We start from the raw sequence: 14,585 nt of genomic DNA, 5'->3' as shown, positions 1-14,585 counted from the left end.
AACTAGGTGTGAGGCCCCAGGCCCATACCTTTTTGCTAGTTAAGTGATGTGGGCATGAAGCCCTCAGGGCCCTAAGGGGAGTTGCTAAGAACAGAGCCAGTGGTATGTGCACTGAGTTCTAGTCAATCAGATGCTGGCTAGGACTGTATAAAAGGAGATCCCAGAACTGAGAGCAGCAGAATTCAGAAGCAGACATCAAGAGGACATTGAGGCAGCGAGAGCTGAAGGAATTGGAATTCAGCCCAAGGAGAAGGAGCAGGAACTCAGAGTCTACAGAGCTGTAGAAGAGAGTGCTGAGCAGAGAGTTAGGATTTGTGAGTGATTGTTTACAGGAAGGCCCTAGTAGGGGGGCGGGGGGAAGGTTACAGGATGACTTGGCTCCTTTCTGTAATATTGTGTTTACAGTTTCCTTGTTGCTACATTGAAGTGGGCTTACTGGTTTTGGAATATTATTGCTCCTATATGGAACTGGAATTACTGGTCCTGGGATTGGATTCTCTTGTGTCTAAATAAATGTTATACTTCCTCTGCCTTCTACCTAGAGAATTTCTTACACTTCACAATTCTGAACCATTCAGGCATGTTCATGGTCATCCTTGAGGTCATGAATGTTTCCTTACTGATATACTTCTCTGCCTACTTCTTGAGGGAATCGAAGGGATTAGGACAGCAAGTAGAGTGGGAATTGAGTGAACCACACTGACTTCAATCTTGTGACTCAACTCTGGTGCTAGCTCAGTTCCCTTTCTATTCAGTTATGGCTCTAGTCCAACTTCTGTCCTAAGAGAAAACTTTATTTAAATGTAGGAATTAGGAGAAAATCTTATTATATTGTTTGAACCTAGTTCTATGTGGCTACGAAGCTGGGCTACCTCTGCCTGCTTTTTAGAGACTCTTAACTGAAGACCTAGTTATGCTGACCAGAAACTCTGTCGCATCCAAAAATTGGTGCAAGGAGTTTTCTCATAGTTGTACTTCTCAAGTATGTCTTATCTGAAAAGTGCCTCTATGCTCATCAATCGGTTATTGTTTCCATGTTCCTTTTAACATTTATGAACACATTTTACCACTTTTTCTGAATTCAGGAAATTGCACTCCATACTCCTTAATGCTAATGCCTCTATGATTTTATCCAGTTTTTCTCATATTTGTCTTTTTTTGTACATTGTTGGTTGCATGTTTTCTCCTATATTAGACTGTAAGCTTCTTGAGAGCATTAATTTTTTTTCTTTACCATTCTTTGTATCCCCATTGCTTAGCACTATGCATAGTACCTAATAGGTGCTTACTAATTGCTTCCTGACTTGACTGTCCCTCTATGTGTCTGAAATTGGGTAGAGGAGTATGTCATGGTAAATAAATAAATAGCTACTGGAATCTTGATTTACTGATAAATATGGATTGAATGAACCCCTAAAGAGGAGAGATTACTGAGCCTTGGTGATGGAGGGAGAGCCTAGAACTGGTAGTGAAGAGCAAGGAATATTCCAGTTCCCACCATGACCAGTAAGTTGGGGTCATTATGAATATAACTGCAACCAGTACTGGAAAAAGTAGCTTAGGATACTTAGGTCTTTAGGAGGGAGCCAGGTTTCAGTAAATGGAACAAGTTGGAAGGAGTGAAAAAGAGAAAGGTTTAAAGTGAAAGCAAGTTTGTTAATCAATGCAACAGACATTCCAGAAAGCACAGTGGAAGTGGTGGGTAGATTTGGAGTGTGAAGGTAAGGGAGGATATTCAATAGAGGTGGCTTGAAATAAAAGTACTTACAGTGGGGAGTGGAATATGGAGTGATATTTGTACATTAGCAGCCCTTACAGCATCACTATAATGAAAAGATTATGATGGGAGTCAGATTATGCTAATTTTCAGGTAATGAAGTCAATAAGTTTATTCTCTGGTGGCCAGCAGCCATTGTAGAGATACTGTAGTCTGCAGGGTGAGCAGTTAGTAGAGAGTGAACAGCATGGGTTAGCAGACAGGGGTTCAAATGCTGGCTTTCCCATTTAATACCCCTATGACCTTTAGCAAGTCATGTAATCTCTCCTGGCTCCATTTTCTTGATATTTAAAATTAGGTTATTGGGCTGCATAGTCTCACAGATTCCTTTCACCTCTAATTCTGTGATTCTGTGATCTGTGGGATGACCTTACAGCATTTGAAATTCCTTGCTTTTGCCTTCATACATGGTCACATGAACATGTGTAACATGTTGGCTTAAACCTAATTTCTTCCAAACTACTTACTGGTTTTCCTAGCAGTTCTTGTCAAGCAGGCAGTCCTTGTAACTTGAAATTTAGGTTCTTGGGTTGGATCAAACATTTGGTGGCTTCTTTTTCTTCTTTCTTCCTTCTTTCTTCTTCCTTCTTCCTCCTCCCCTGCTGCCACTAATTCTTGCTTATCTAATGCTTGTTCCCTTTCCCTTAGCTCTCTGAAGGCAGAGATTATTTTTTTTATTGTATAGTATAGTATTTAGCATTTAATAAATGGTGATTGAACGAATGAGTATCTATTATAATCACATCCTTGTGTTAAAATTCCTTTATAATTTTCATTTGGGGTATCTAGATTAGTTTATTTTTATATAATTTTGCTACTATGAATTGATAGCCATACCTTAGGTTTTTATTGAAACAATAGACAATATATTTTGATTTGCCATTTTGGTGAGAGCTCTGTGGTAGCTCAGCTTCGTTTACTAAAGCATTTATGTACATTTCTATGCTTGTAGGCGGGCCACATAAATTGCACTGCAGGCCTGTGGGCCACATTTTGGACAGCCCTGTTGTAGATTATAATTTTGCAGAACCTAGATTAGAAACAGATTCAATGACTATTTTTGTTTTGATAAATTTGGAGGTATAAACCACTTGTCTCACCTCTTCCTTTTTCTCCAAGCTCCTAAATAATTTTGGTTGTGTTGTTAGATTATTTAGAGGAAAAAGTCAGAGGAACTGAATTAAAGAAATAAAAAGAGTTTTGTTATAGGCTACCCCTTTTCTGTTACACTATAAAAACACAGTTAACAAGCATCTATTAAGGGCTCACTATGTGCCACTCACTATGTTAACCAAAGAGGATACAAATACAAGCAAAAAAAAAAAAAGGACATTCCTTGTCCTAAAAAGAATTTGCACTCTAATAGGGAAGGCAATACATCAAAGGAAGTTGAAAAGTAGAGGAGGGGGGAGGATGATGGCAAAACCAGAGAGAGAGAAGCGGAGCTGGAGGAGGAATTAATGTTGACTGGCCTGGGCTTCTCCCCAAGATGGAACCTCAGGAGGAACTCACCAGTGAGAGGAGGGGAGTAGAAAGATGTCCTAGAATAAGAAGACCCCTGTCATTGAGTGAAGTTCCAGGATGAGAAGACAGCTGGTGCTTGGGGAATTACAAAGAGACACTCTGCTAAGTACTGGAAATAAAAGGAAAGACAGTCTCTGTTCTATAGGAGCTCATATTCTAATAGAGGAGATAAATAACTCAGCGCCTGCTCACTTTCTTTCTTTATACTGAATGATCATAAAATGTATATGTGAAAATAAAAATAAAGGATTAATGATCCAGGGTTATTCATCATAAAAGATCTGTTATAGTAAAATCAAGGAAACACTGGTTTGGTATATATTATTTATATAATGTTTATGTAGTGTATTTTTTTACCTTGGATTTTAAACCTGTAGTCCTTATTTTCCTTTGGTTCTCTGTTTTATTTGCCTAGGGAAGATTATATGGGTCTTAATTGAAAAATTTTGTCTTCTAGTAAGTTATATGCAAGGATGCAGGAAATTCAATGAAAGACATCTGGGTAATTGAATTTCTTTTTCCTTTTGTTTTTTCATTTTTCAGGCTATGTGCAGAGCTTGATCAGACGGGTCGTAAACAATGTCAATATCGTTATAAATAATCTCATATTAAAGTATGTAGAGGATGATATTGTTCTTTCAGTCAACATTACATCTGCAGAGTGCTATACAGTAGATGAATTTTGGGATCGAGCATTCATGGACATTTCTGGTGAGTAAACTTCAATAGTTGTTTTCCTTTTTGTGTAAAAATTGTAGCATTTTAATTTTTGAAATATGATTTATCGGTTAATGACCATTTGTTAAGCACCTGCTGGGAGCACAGCACTGGGCTAGATGTTGGGAGAGATGTAAAATTTATATAAGAAATAGTTTTCTCATTTTCTGTTCTCTCACATCTGTCCTCTGAGTATCTCCAAGGTAATCTATATTTATTTGTTAATTGATGATTTTAAAGATAAAATACATTGTTACTGAATTCTGTAACTGAGTAATAGGAGTGACTCATCTGGTTGTATCCTAATGGAAGCAAATGTGTGTATGTGTGTGTGTATAAAATTAAATAAAAGTAATGAATCATCTTGAAGCTTCTTCTTAGGTGTTACTTTCCTATATTTTAAATTTTTACATTTTTCAAACTAATACCATTTTGAATTCATTTGAATTTCTTCCCTTTCCACTCCCTCTTCCATTCTTCTAGGAAAGGTGCTAACAGACATTGAAATGCCCCAAAAGATTAGGCTGTAGAAGTAGATAGAGGAAAACAAAACACAACTGAATAATATAGGAATTGAATATTCAGTCATTCATTATTCATAAAGTCAGGAGTTGCAGGGTACCGGCACCAGCACCAATTAGCTCTGTCAGTTTAGTTTAATCACATGACCTCTTAGTGTCTCAGTTTTATCATATGCAAAATGGAGATAATAGCATCACTTATACAACTCACATTTTGAAGATGACAGAATGACATATGTCAGAGTACTTTCAGAATGATAAAACAATGTGATACTAATTAGGCATTGTTTTATAATGAATAAAGTGTTGGATATTGAATTGGGAGATGAGTTGAAATCTGAAGTCTGATATTTAATAACTGTGTAACCATGAGAAAATCATATGATATTTCCAATCTTTAGTTTCCTTATCTATAAAATAGGAATAATACCTAGTATTTACCTCAGGTACTTGTTCTGAAGCTTGAAAGAGATGATGTGTGTAAGATGCTTTGGAAATTTCAAAGTGCTATATAACTATATATTATTACTGTTGTTGTTTAAAAGGGACTTAAAAATACAAACTATAGAATCAGGTTCTAGAAGAAGGACTAGAAGGATTTTGGTGCAAGTCTAGCTGTTGGATACTCCACACACAAAAAGGTCTAGGGATAAAGCTTTTGTTATGTTTTTATTATTTTTCTTGGGGGAAGAATTTGGACTCATTGATTATTTAGTACTCAAACACTGAAAAGAAGTGATTTTCAATAAAGCATAGAAAACACTGGAAAATCTCTCAAGATCCCTTCTGCTTCCAGTTCTTTTATTATAATCCCTATCTTTGAGTATATTTACAAAATTTGTAAATCTGGAACATTATTAGTTCTTTTTTATATATATCTGTGTATATTGCATATATCTATTGAATGAAATGTACAATATATATGAAAGTATGTTATAAAGACCAGTAATAAAACAGGCTTGGTCCCATACATATGTGTAAACTCCTTGGTTAAATTCTTTTTGGAATTCGAAATGTTAGAAGATGGCCTGAGTTCTTTAACATTGTTATGGGGATGGAAACCTTGTACTTTGATTGAATGGATTAGGATACTTTAGCTATTGAAATAAAACCAGTGAGAGGAACTAGAGTTAAAATATTCTCCATATTTTTGTCTTTAATTTGTGATTTTGAGTTACGTACCAAAGTGACCATTTTCCTTTCTAAAAATGCTTTTTTTTATAATTAACTTTTACTTAAAAATGTTCTCCATTTTTCTTTTTAGCAACTGACCTGGTACTGCGGAAAGTTATAAATTTTTCTGACTGCACAGTTTGTCTTGATAAGAGGAATGCTAGTGGTAAAATTGAGTTTTACCAGGATCCTTTGCTGTACAAATGTTCCTTCAGAACTCGACTTCATTTTACTTATGATAACCTGAATTCCAAGATGCCGTCAGTCATTAAAGTAGGTGTCACAAATAATGCTTTTTTTTTTAAACTTCAGTAGTGAAGAGTTGCATGTCTTTATCTGGCTTTCTTATTTTTTTAGCTTCTAACCTTATTTTTTTACATTCTAGCTTTTAAGAAATGAATTTCAATGGTAACCTTTCTACATTTTATTTCTCTTGAAAAGCACAGTTACTTTGGTTAGTTTTGACTTGGCCTATGTCCATATAAATATATAAATTTGAATAGTTATGCAAGCATTTAAAATTGAGATAATGGTAAATTTCTCTTGGACAGTTGATACAGTAGGTTTTAACATAGGCTTTTTGAGTGATTCTTCTTTTATTCCAAAATTCCAGTGGTCCAGGTTGGTATTTACCAGATAACAGATTTGTATAGGTTTTTCTAATGACATCTGAGAATTTTCTGCTGTTAAGGTCCATTTTAAAAAAGAGGCATGAATTGCTTTTCATATTTTGTAGCACCAATTCAAGATAGCAGCTTAATTACTGATTGAGAGAATCAATGCAAAGACATTTAAGTGCTTACTACATGGCAAGCATCATGCTAAGTGATGAAGATAAAAATAGAAAGGCAGAACAAATCTTTGCACACGCTTTGATTGATGGAGACAAACAACATAAAAGAAGGTCTAGCCACAGGACAGGTCTGAGTGCAGGGCCAGGGATAATGACATTTTGTCACTTTTCATAACATTTTGATTATTTTAAAATTTGATAAAGATACATTAAAGTAGACAGGAGTAATTTCACATTTCAAGTCAAATCAACAATTATTTATTAAGTGCCTGTTATATACCAGACCTGCGCTAAGCACTAGGGACGCAAAGGAAGGCAAAAAGCAGCCCCTACTCTCAAGGACCTCACAGCCTAATGGGAGAGATACGTGTAAACAATTATGTACACAAAAGACATATACAAGATGCCAATGCTGTTCCTCTTCTTTACATAAGAGTGTGTCAGTAAGGCAAGATTCATGATCTCGAGGATGACCATGAGCATGCCTGTATGGTTTGGAATCGCAAAGTATGAAAAACTCTCTAGGTAGAAGGCAGAGGAAGTATAACATTTAGACTCCAGAGGATAAAATCCCAAGACTAATAACTCCAATTCGATATAGCAATTATTATATTCCAAAACCAGTAAGCCCACCTCATTGTAGAAACAAGGAAATAGTAACACAGTATTATAGCAAGGAACCAAGTCATCTTTTAACCTTCCCCCGTGCTAGGGCCTTTCCGTAAACAATCGCTTACGAATCCTAATTCTCTTCTCAGCACTCTCTTCTGCAGCTCTGTGCACACTGGTTGTCTCAATATCTGCTTTTCAGCACCCTCTTAATGTTCGCTGCCTCAATATCTTCCTTTAGGTTCTGCTGCTCTCAGTTCTGTCCCTCTTCAATTCCAGTTCTCTCACACTCTGGACTCTCCTTATATACAGTTGTAGCTGGGTGTCTAATTGGCTAGAACTCAGGTCTCTGATTGGCTGAATTCGTGATTGAGTAGAACTCAGTGCACATACCATTGGCTCTGGTCTTAGCAACTCCCCTTAGGGCCCCGAGGGCCTCAGGCCCACATAGTCTTAATGCCTGGTAAGTAGAGGCTTTAGGCCTACTTACAAACAAAGATACAATCAAGCTTTCCCACCCAGCCCCACCTGAGGCCTGTTGAATGGGTGGGGAAGATCTTTGATCACATTAATTCTACAAATAAATGAGTTTTGTTTATGTTCTCCTTCATGTCCTGGCCAAACTGTGCTATGTGGCGATTCCTGTACATGACATTGCATCTCTCTTATCTTTATCTTTGCATAGGTCGTCCCCAAATTCTGGTATACATTCTGTTATCCCCACTTCATAGACTTCCTACCTTCCTTCAGAGCTTAGCTTAGCTTAAGTGTCACCTCCTCACCTTTTGGTCCTCTCAGTTTCTAGTCCTTTTCCCCAGATATTACTTTGTATTTAATTTTTTATGTACTTGTGTCATCTGTTTTCCTTGCTCTTCCCCCTCTCCCCACCCTGTGTAGCCTTCTTTGAAGACAGGAAGGAATTCATTTTTATTTTTGTCATCACAGTGTCTGACAAAAGCAGTAGTTGTTTAATAAATGGTTATTGAATTGAATTGGATCTCCTAAGGCAGCTCATTTTACTTTTGGAGAATTCCAGTTTTAAAGAAGTTTTTACTTCTATCAAGTCTAAATTTTCCTCTTTGTAGTTTCTACCCATTCTTTAGAGCTTTGCCCTGTGAGACCAAGCAGAACATGACTTACAGCTGCTTCAAAGCTTACCATGTTCCCCACTTTTCCTTTTCCTTTTTCTTCTCTCTAGACCTATCCCTAGTTCTTTTACTTGATCCTCATAGGGCATGATCTTGAGGTTCTCTGTATGCTCTTCAGCTTTAATAGTCTTCTGCTTTGAATGTGTTAACCAGAAGCAGATATAATGTTAGATATTGTTTGAGCATAGTAGAATACAGTGGTACTATTTCCTCCTTAGCTCTGGACACTGTTTCTCTTAAGGCAGCCTAATAGACCATTAGCTTTTTTGTGCACCTGTTGCAACAATTTGGCTGGCAGCTATTGTGGGGGTGAAAGACCAATAGAAGCCCCACAACAAGAATGCTGCCAGCACAAGTTCTTTTGATCTGCTCTACTAAGGAAAGCAAGGTAAAGGGGTTAACAATCTTATTTCAATCAAACATACAAATATCATTCACTTAGTTCAGGGGAAAAAGCCAGCACCTTGAACTTCAGAGCAAATACAAACAAATTACAAACATCAACAGACAGACCTTGTCTGATTCAAATCTCACTGCATTGTTACCAGGGTTTAACAAAATCCGAACAAGCTAGGGGGCTCCTGACTACAGCTGCCCAGAGTCTCCACATCAGCACTCCACCAAGAGTGAGAGCCCCAAGCAAATAGCTCTGTTCTCTTTTTATACACTCTTTAGCTGTCATCAAACATCATCTGAGCGAGCAGAACTTGGGCTGCTACTATTTACTATGGTCTTGGCAACTCCCCTTAGGACCCTGAGGGCTTCATGCCCACATAGCCTTAGCACCTAGTAGATAGGGGTTTGGGTCTGGGGTTTAGCACCTAGTAAGACTCAATCAAAGACACTCAACTTAATTGATATTACAGTACCACATCACAGTGATCCATTTTGCATTTATAATGCACTAATGTTAAAATGACTATTGATATGTATATTACACTTAAAGCTTTGTAAGTACTTTTCCTACATCATTTTATTTGATCCTAACAATTATCTTCATTTTATAGATGAGGAAACTGAGGCAAACAAGTTAAGTGACTTGCTCGGGGTCACATAGCTAGTAAGTGTTTGAGTTGAGCTCTGAACCCAGCTCTCTTTGATTCTCAATCTAGTACTCCTTCCATCATGATGTCACCAAAACCCGTTTTTCAGGCAATGATCTTTGACAACATTTTATAACTATTGCTTTACACAGTGTCAGTAGGTCCTTTAAACATGTGCTGTGAACCTAAAAGCTTAAAATCCTCTTGGTAACTTAAAGTTGATATTTTTTAATTTGGCAAAACAATTTAGAGTTAGAGATTTAAGGTCCTATCTGTCAAATTTTAACCTGGAGTGAACTTTTACTGCTAATTACCAGCTTCTGACAAGAAAAGTTACATAATGTAAATGCTGACATAGACTGACTCATAGTATTGAAGGGCATGGATGATAATAATAATGATGAATTTTACTTTATGTTTTATATATAAGAAAGCTTTTAATGAATCCTGGATAACCACAAAATAAATGGCAGAGTATATGTAGTAGCATTAACATAATTAAGTTTACATTTATATGTGAGACCCACCTGTTTTTCTGGGTTGGTGGTCAGTCATTTATATTTAAAATTTTTTTGTGTGTGTTTGTGGCTACCATTTCTTTTAAGTCTTTAATTTTTTCCTAATATTAGTTTTGAAAATAATTATCCTTAAAACATTATCCTTAAAATCCCTGTCTACCCTAGCTTCTAACATATATATGTATTATATATATGTATTTTATATATATGTATTATATATATGTATTATATATATATATATATATACATATAATCTCAGTTTAACTCTCAGCTATAAGTAGAATTGGAGTAGGCAAAAGCAAATAAAAGAGGTCTTTCAAAAATGAATCTAGATACTGGAACAATTTTGTATTAGCATAAAACTTATTTTGATTCAGATTTTTAGTGTTGATTTAATTAGCCATTTGAGAATATGGATGAAACAGGAATATCATTAGCTGTTATTCCAGTGGGCATATAAATCAGGTCATTTGTGTTTTCATGACATTTTATTTCCACATTTGTACTTACATAACCATTGGAGTCAGAGTGTGTACTTATATTCTTTTTGTACCAGCCAGCTTTGTACACCAGTGTCACTTGTCTTCTTTTCAGTTAGATGAATTCAGGCTCCTCTGAAATCAAGTCAAATCAATAGACTTTTATTGAAGGATCTTTAAAGACTAAGAATGGCCACATTGGGTTAGATTTTATTGTTGTACCTCTTGTAGTCCCAGAGCTAGAGAAGGCATGATTGTCTTCCTTGTTCAAGACTCTAATACCTTGGGATAGGTCAATGTAACTCTGCTATATGTTTCTCTCTAAGCCTTTTGTACATTTTTATCTTCAGTATATGACATCTTGTGGGTAATGGATTCTCCAGATTTTGGATGCTGTATGTGAGATAGTACTTCCTTTCATCTCTCCTAAACTTAACTTTGTCCAAGTTTGAGAAATGACTTCTAATTCCAGGGTACTGTTATTGGGTGAATTATTGATATTCATTCTATTCAGTCTTTTTGTGATTTTATATACTTCCTTACCTGCTTCCCTTATCCTTGATCATTCCAAACTAAGGAGCCCTAATCTTTCTAATCTGAGTGAGTTTATCTACCCTTTGTCATTTTTATTTGGCAATCACATCTCCTCAGATTTGATTATAATAACTTAATTACAGTGTTCAGTGCTAATACATGTTGGTTTCTTATTATGGTAGGATAATGTTTTTTGTGTTGTTCTCAGTAATTACTTTTTTGATGATATGTGACATTTTGATGACATTTTTGTTCCCTAAGTACATCAAGTCACAACACCCCTGGGACATAGGTGCTAACGTTATATCCATTTTACTGATGAGGAAACAGAGGCAAAGAGATGTAGAGTGACTGGCTCAGGGTCACACAGCTAGTAAGTGTTTGAGGCTGGATATGAACTTAGATCTTCCTTATTCTAGGCCCAGAACTCTATCTGCTGCATCACCAGCTGCTTCTAATTGACATTGGCTCTTGGATTTGACTGCTTATGTCCTGATACCTCCCTACTAGCTGTGTGAATTTTAGCTAAGCACTTAACCTTTCTGTGCTTTGGTTATTCTATATGTAAAATACATATAACCAACATGTTCTCAATTTTTAAAGACTAAATATACGGTAAAAGAAATTACTTTTAGAACATAAAACAGTATGAGATGATTAGGAGGTGTGGTTTAGTAGGTAGAATGTAGGATTAGGTGTCAGAAGACTTGGATTTGAATCTCACCTTAGACACTCAGCAGCTGTATAACCTTGCACAGATCATTTTAATCTCTGAACCTTATTTTCCTCATCTCTGATAAATAAGAACACCTGCTTCAGAGGGTTATTGTAAAGATCAAATGAATGCATCAAAAGCACATTGCAACCTATATTTAAATATTATGTAGTTATAGTGCTCTGTAAATGTCAGTTATTATTAGTCTCTCTGGCTCTTCATTTCCTTATCTGTGAAATAAAGTATTGTTGTGAAGATCAAATGAAATAATGTTCATAAAACACTTTGCAAATTTTAAATCCCTATAGAAAGCTCAGTTATTGTTACTAGATATTGTAACTACTACTATATCATTGTCATCATCCATGTACTTAAAAAACTTAAAGTCTATTATGAGAGATAAGACATCTATGTACACAAATATGAGGTAAATACTACAAGTTTGAACATGGTAATTACTCAAAAAAATAGTGCTAGGGAAGTGTCCTGGTATTAAAGAAGTGATTTCTAAGCTTATCAAGAAAGGAATCAAAGAAATTTTCACAGTGAAGGTGGTATTTGAACTAAGCCTTTAATGAGGTATAGAAATTAATTGTCAGATTTGCAGGAAGAGCATTCTGGGCAATAGGAACATTAAAGATGTGAAGGTTGGAAAATTGCCGTCAATAATTTGGGAATCATGGAATGATAGATTTAGAGTTGCAAAGAATCACAGAGATTGCCTTTTGAGCTTGACTTTACAGAAGAAGAAACTAAGGTTTAGTGACTTCAGGGTCACACAGGTAGTTAAGTAACTGAGCTAGGATGTGAATCCAGGTTCTCTGACTCCAAATCCAGTATTCTTTCCTCTGTATCATTTGGCCTTTTCTCCTTGCCTTCAGTAATAAATGTTGCTGGTTCCCCCCCCCATTTATGCATTGAATTCAGTTGATGGGGTTTGTTGTGTGCTGGTTTGGTTTAAAAAACCTAATCTTTTTTTCATACTTTGCTCATGTGAAATATTTTTAACTTTGAAGCTATTTATAGAATTTCTTGTAATTTGTATCTGTTGGTTTGTCTCTTTTTGCAATTTACAGCTTCATTTTTGGTCTATTTTCATTAGTCACTTCCTTTTAGCACACAGATATTTTGTATCTACATCTTTGAAATTGGAAGTAGAATGTAGCTCATTGCTGCTGCCATGTCTTGTTCCCCAAAGTGTCTGGATATTCATTTATTAAGTGCCTTCCATGTGTTCGGGCTAATGCTGGGACAGATATAAAGTTTAGACAGTTATAATCCCGCCCCTCAAGTTTGCTTTTTGGTAGGGCTGGATTACTATTAATGAGAAATATTGCATGATAAGCACACTATAAAGTTGGTAAGGTTAGAAGGTATGATTTGGAGGAAGATCTATCAGAGGAGACAGGAGAGGTGACATAGGAGGAGATCCAGGAGAGACTAGTGCCTTGAAAACCTAGAGAAGAGAGTATAGTATCATGGAGAAGAGGGAGATCAGTAGTGTCAAAGGCTACAGAGAGGTAAAGGAGCGTGAGGATTGAGAAAAGGCCACTGGAATTGGCAAGTAAGAGATCATTTGTTACTTTGGAAAGAGCAGTTTCAATGGAATGATAAGATATGAAGCTGGATTGTAAGAAGAGACTGAGGAGAGAAAGTGGAGACACCTATCATAGATGACCTTTTCAAGAAGTTTAGCTACAAGGGGCAGAAAAGATATAGGAAGATAGCAGAATGGAAGGATCAAGCAAGGGTTTTTGAGGAGGGGGATATGTGGGAATGTTTATAGGGAATAGGGAATTAGCCAGTAGTCAGGGAGATATTGAAAATAAGTGATAAAGAGGGGATGACAGAAGGAGGCAATCTGTTAGAAGAGATGGGATGGAATGGGATTGTTTGTGCAGATAGAAAGGTAAGGAGTTAGGCCTTGGTAAGGAGTAAGGCTATTTCTCCTTGTGAAACAGGGGTAAAGGAGGAGATAATAGAAGAAGACATCTGAGTGATAAGAGATAAGGAAGAGGGGAAAAGAGGGAGCTCATTGCAAATGGCTGTACTTTTTTCTGTAAAATCTGAGGCAAGATTTTCAGCTAAGAGTGGGATGAGGAGGAACCATGGGACGTTTGAGGAGGGATGAAAAGGTTTGGAAGAGTTGCTGTGGAGAGTGGGATAGTGAGATGATAGGGGAGGTATACAGAAATTGCCTCGCAGCAGTCAGGGCCCAGTTGAGTTTGTATAACAGATTTACTGTGGACCCTGTCAGAATGGTTGTGAGATTTTCTCCACTTTCGTTCAGCAGCATGTGTGTAAGAGCAAAAATGGCAGTGGATGGTGGGAGTGATGTAAGCCTGAAGGTTGGCAGGGTGCAGCTGGCAATATCAGAGGGCCAGGGACTCAAGAGAAGAGGAAAGTATAGAGTTGAATTGGTTCACCAAAGGGTCAAGATGGAGAGAACACAGAAGAGTGGCTTGTGCAGGGCAGATGGCCCAGGAGAAAATGGAGGGGTGTCAAGGGATTGGAGGTTATGGAGTAGATGAATCATAGAGTTTCTTTTAAAAGGAATGCAGAGGGAGAGGTGAAAAGCCAATAGATTATGATTGGTTGAGGGGAGCTTGGAATTCTTGAACATAGAAGTGGTGCATTTGTGGGTGATGGCAAGAGGTTGAGATGGGGTGAAGTAGTAAGTCCTTGGAAGTGAGGTGGTTGAAGAATCGACTGCTTAGAGTATTTGGAAGAGTCAGTAGGTATGTTGAAATTCCCTAGCATGAGGGCAGAAGTTGGAGTTGAAAGAAAAATTGTTAGCCAGGTGTGGAACTCATTGAGAAAGGAGAGTGACCTGGCAGTCTGTAAACAATAGCTCCCAGGATTTTGATTGGGTAGTAGATATGAATATGCAGCCAGAATGGACTTTGTTTTCTTTGAATGACTCAGCTTGCCTCGTTGAGCTTCCCTGGATGCTGGGGCTTGCTCTTCCGGGACAGGAGGCCCAGCGACCATGCCAGGGATCGGAGAGCTTCCTGTGTGATGAGTCGTGGGGCTG

At 37.0% G+C, this 14,585-nt stretch overlaps 1 protein-coding gene across 1 annotated transcript in view; it reads left to right on the top strand.

Moving 5' to 3' along the window:
• The window catches only part of VPS13B (vacuolar protein sorting 13 homolog B), a 1,100,792-nt gene that overhangs the window by 78,893 nt on the left and 1,007,314 nt on the right, over nucleotides 1-14,585 (top strand). The window contains 2 exon segments of the mRNA XM_036759288.1: nucleotides 3,845-4,012; nucleotides 5,804-5,985. Of these exon segments, the coding sequence (XP_036615183.1) occupies nucleotides 3,845-4,012; nucleotides 5,804-5,985 (350 nt within the window).

This window comes from Trichosurus vulpecula, chromosome 1 (genome assembly GCF_011100635.1).
Source record: "Trichosurus vulpecula isolate mTriVul1 chromosome 1, mTriVul1.pri, whole genome shotgun sequence".
NCBI classification, from domain to species: Eukaryota; Metazoa; Chordata; class Mammalia; order Diprotodontia; family Phalangeridae; genus Trichosurus; species Trichosurus vulpecula.
Note: the sequence above shows the minus strand (reverse complement) of the source record. Positions and strands in the feature narration are given on the sequence as shown.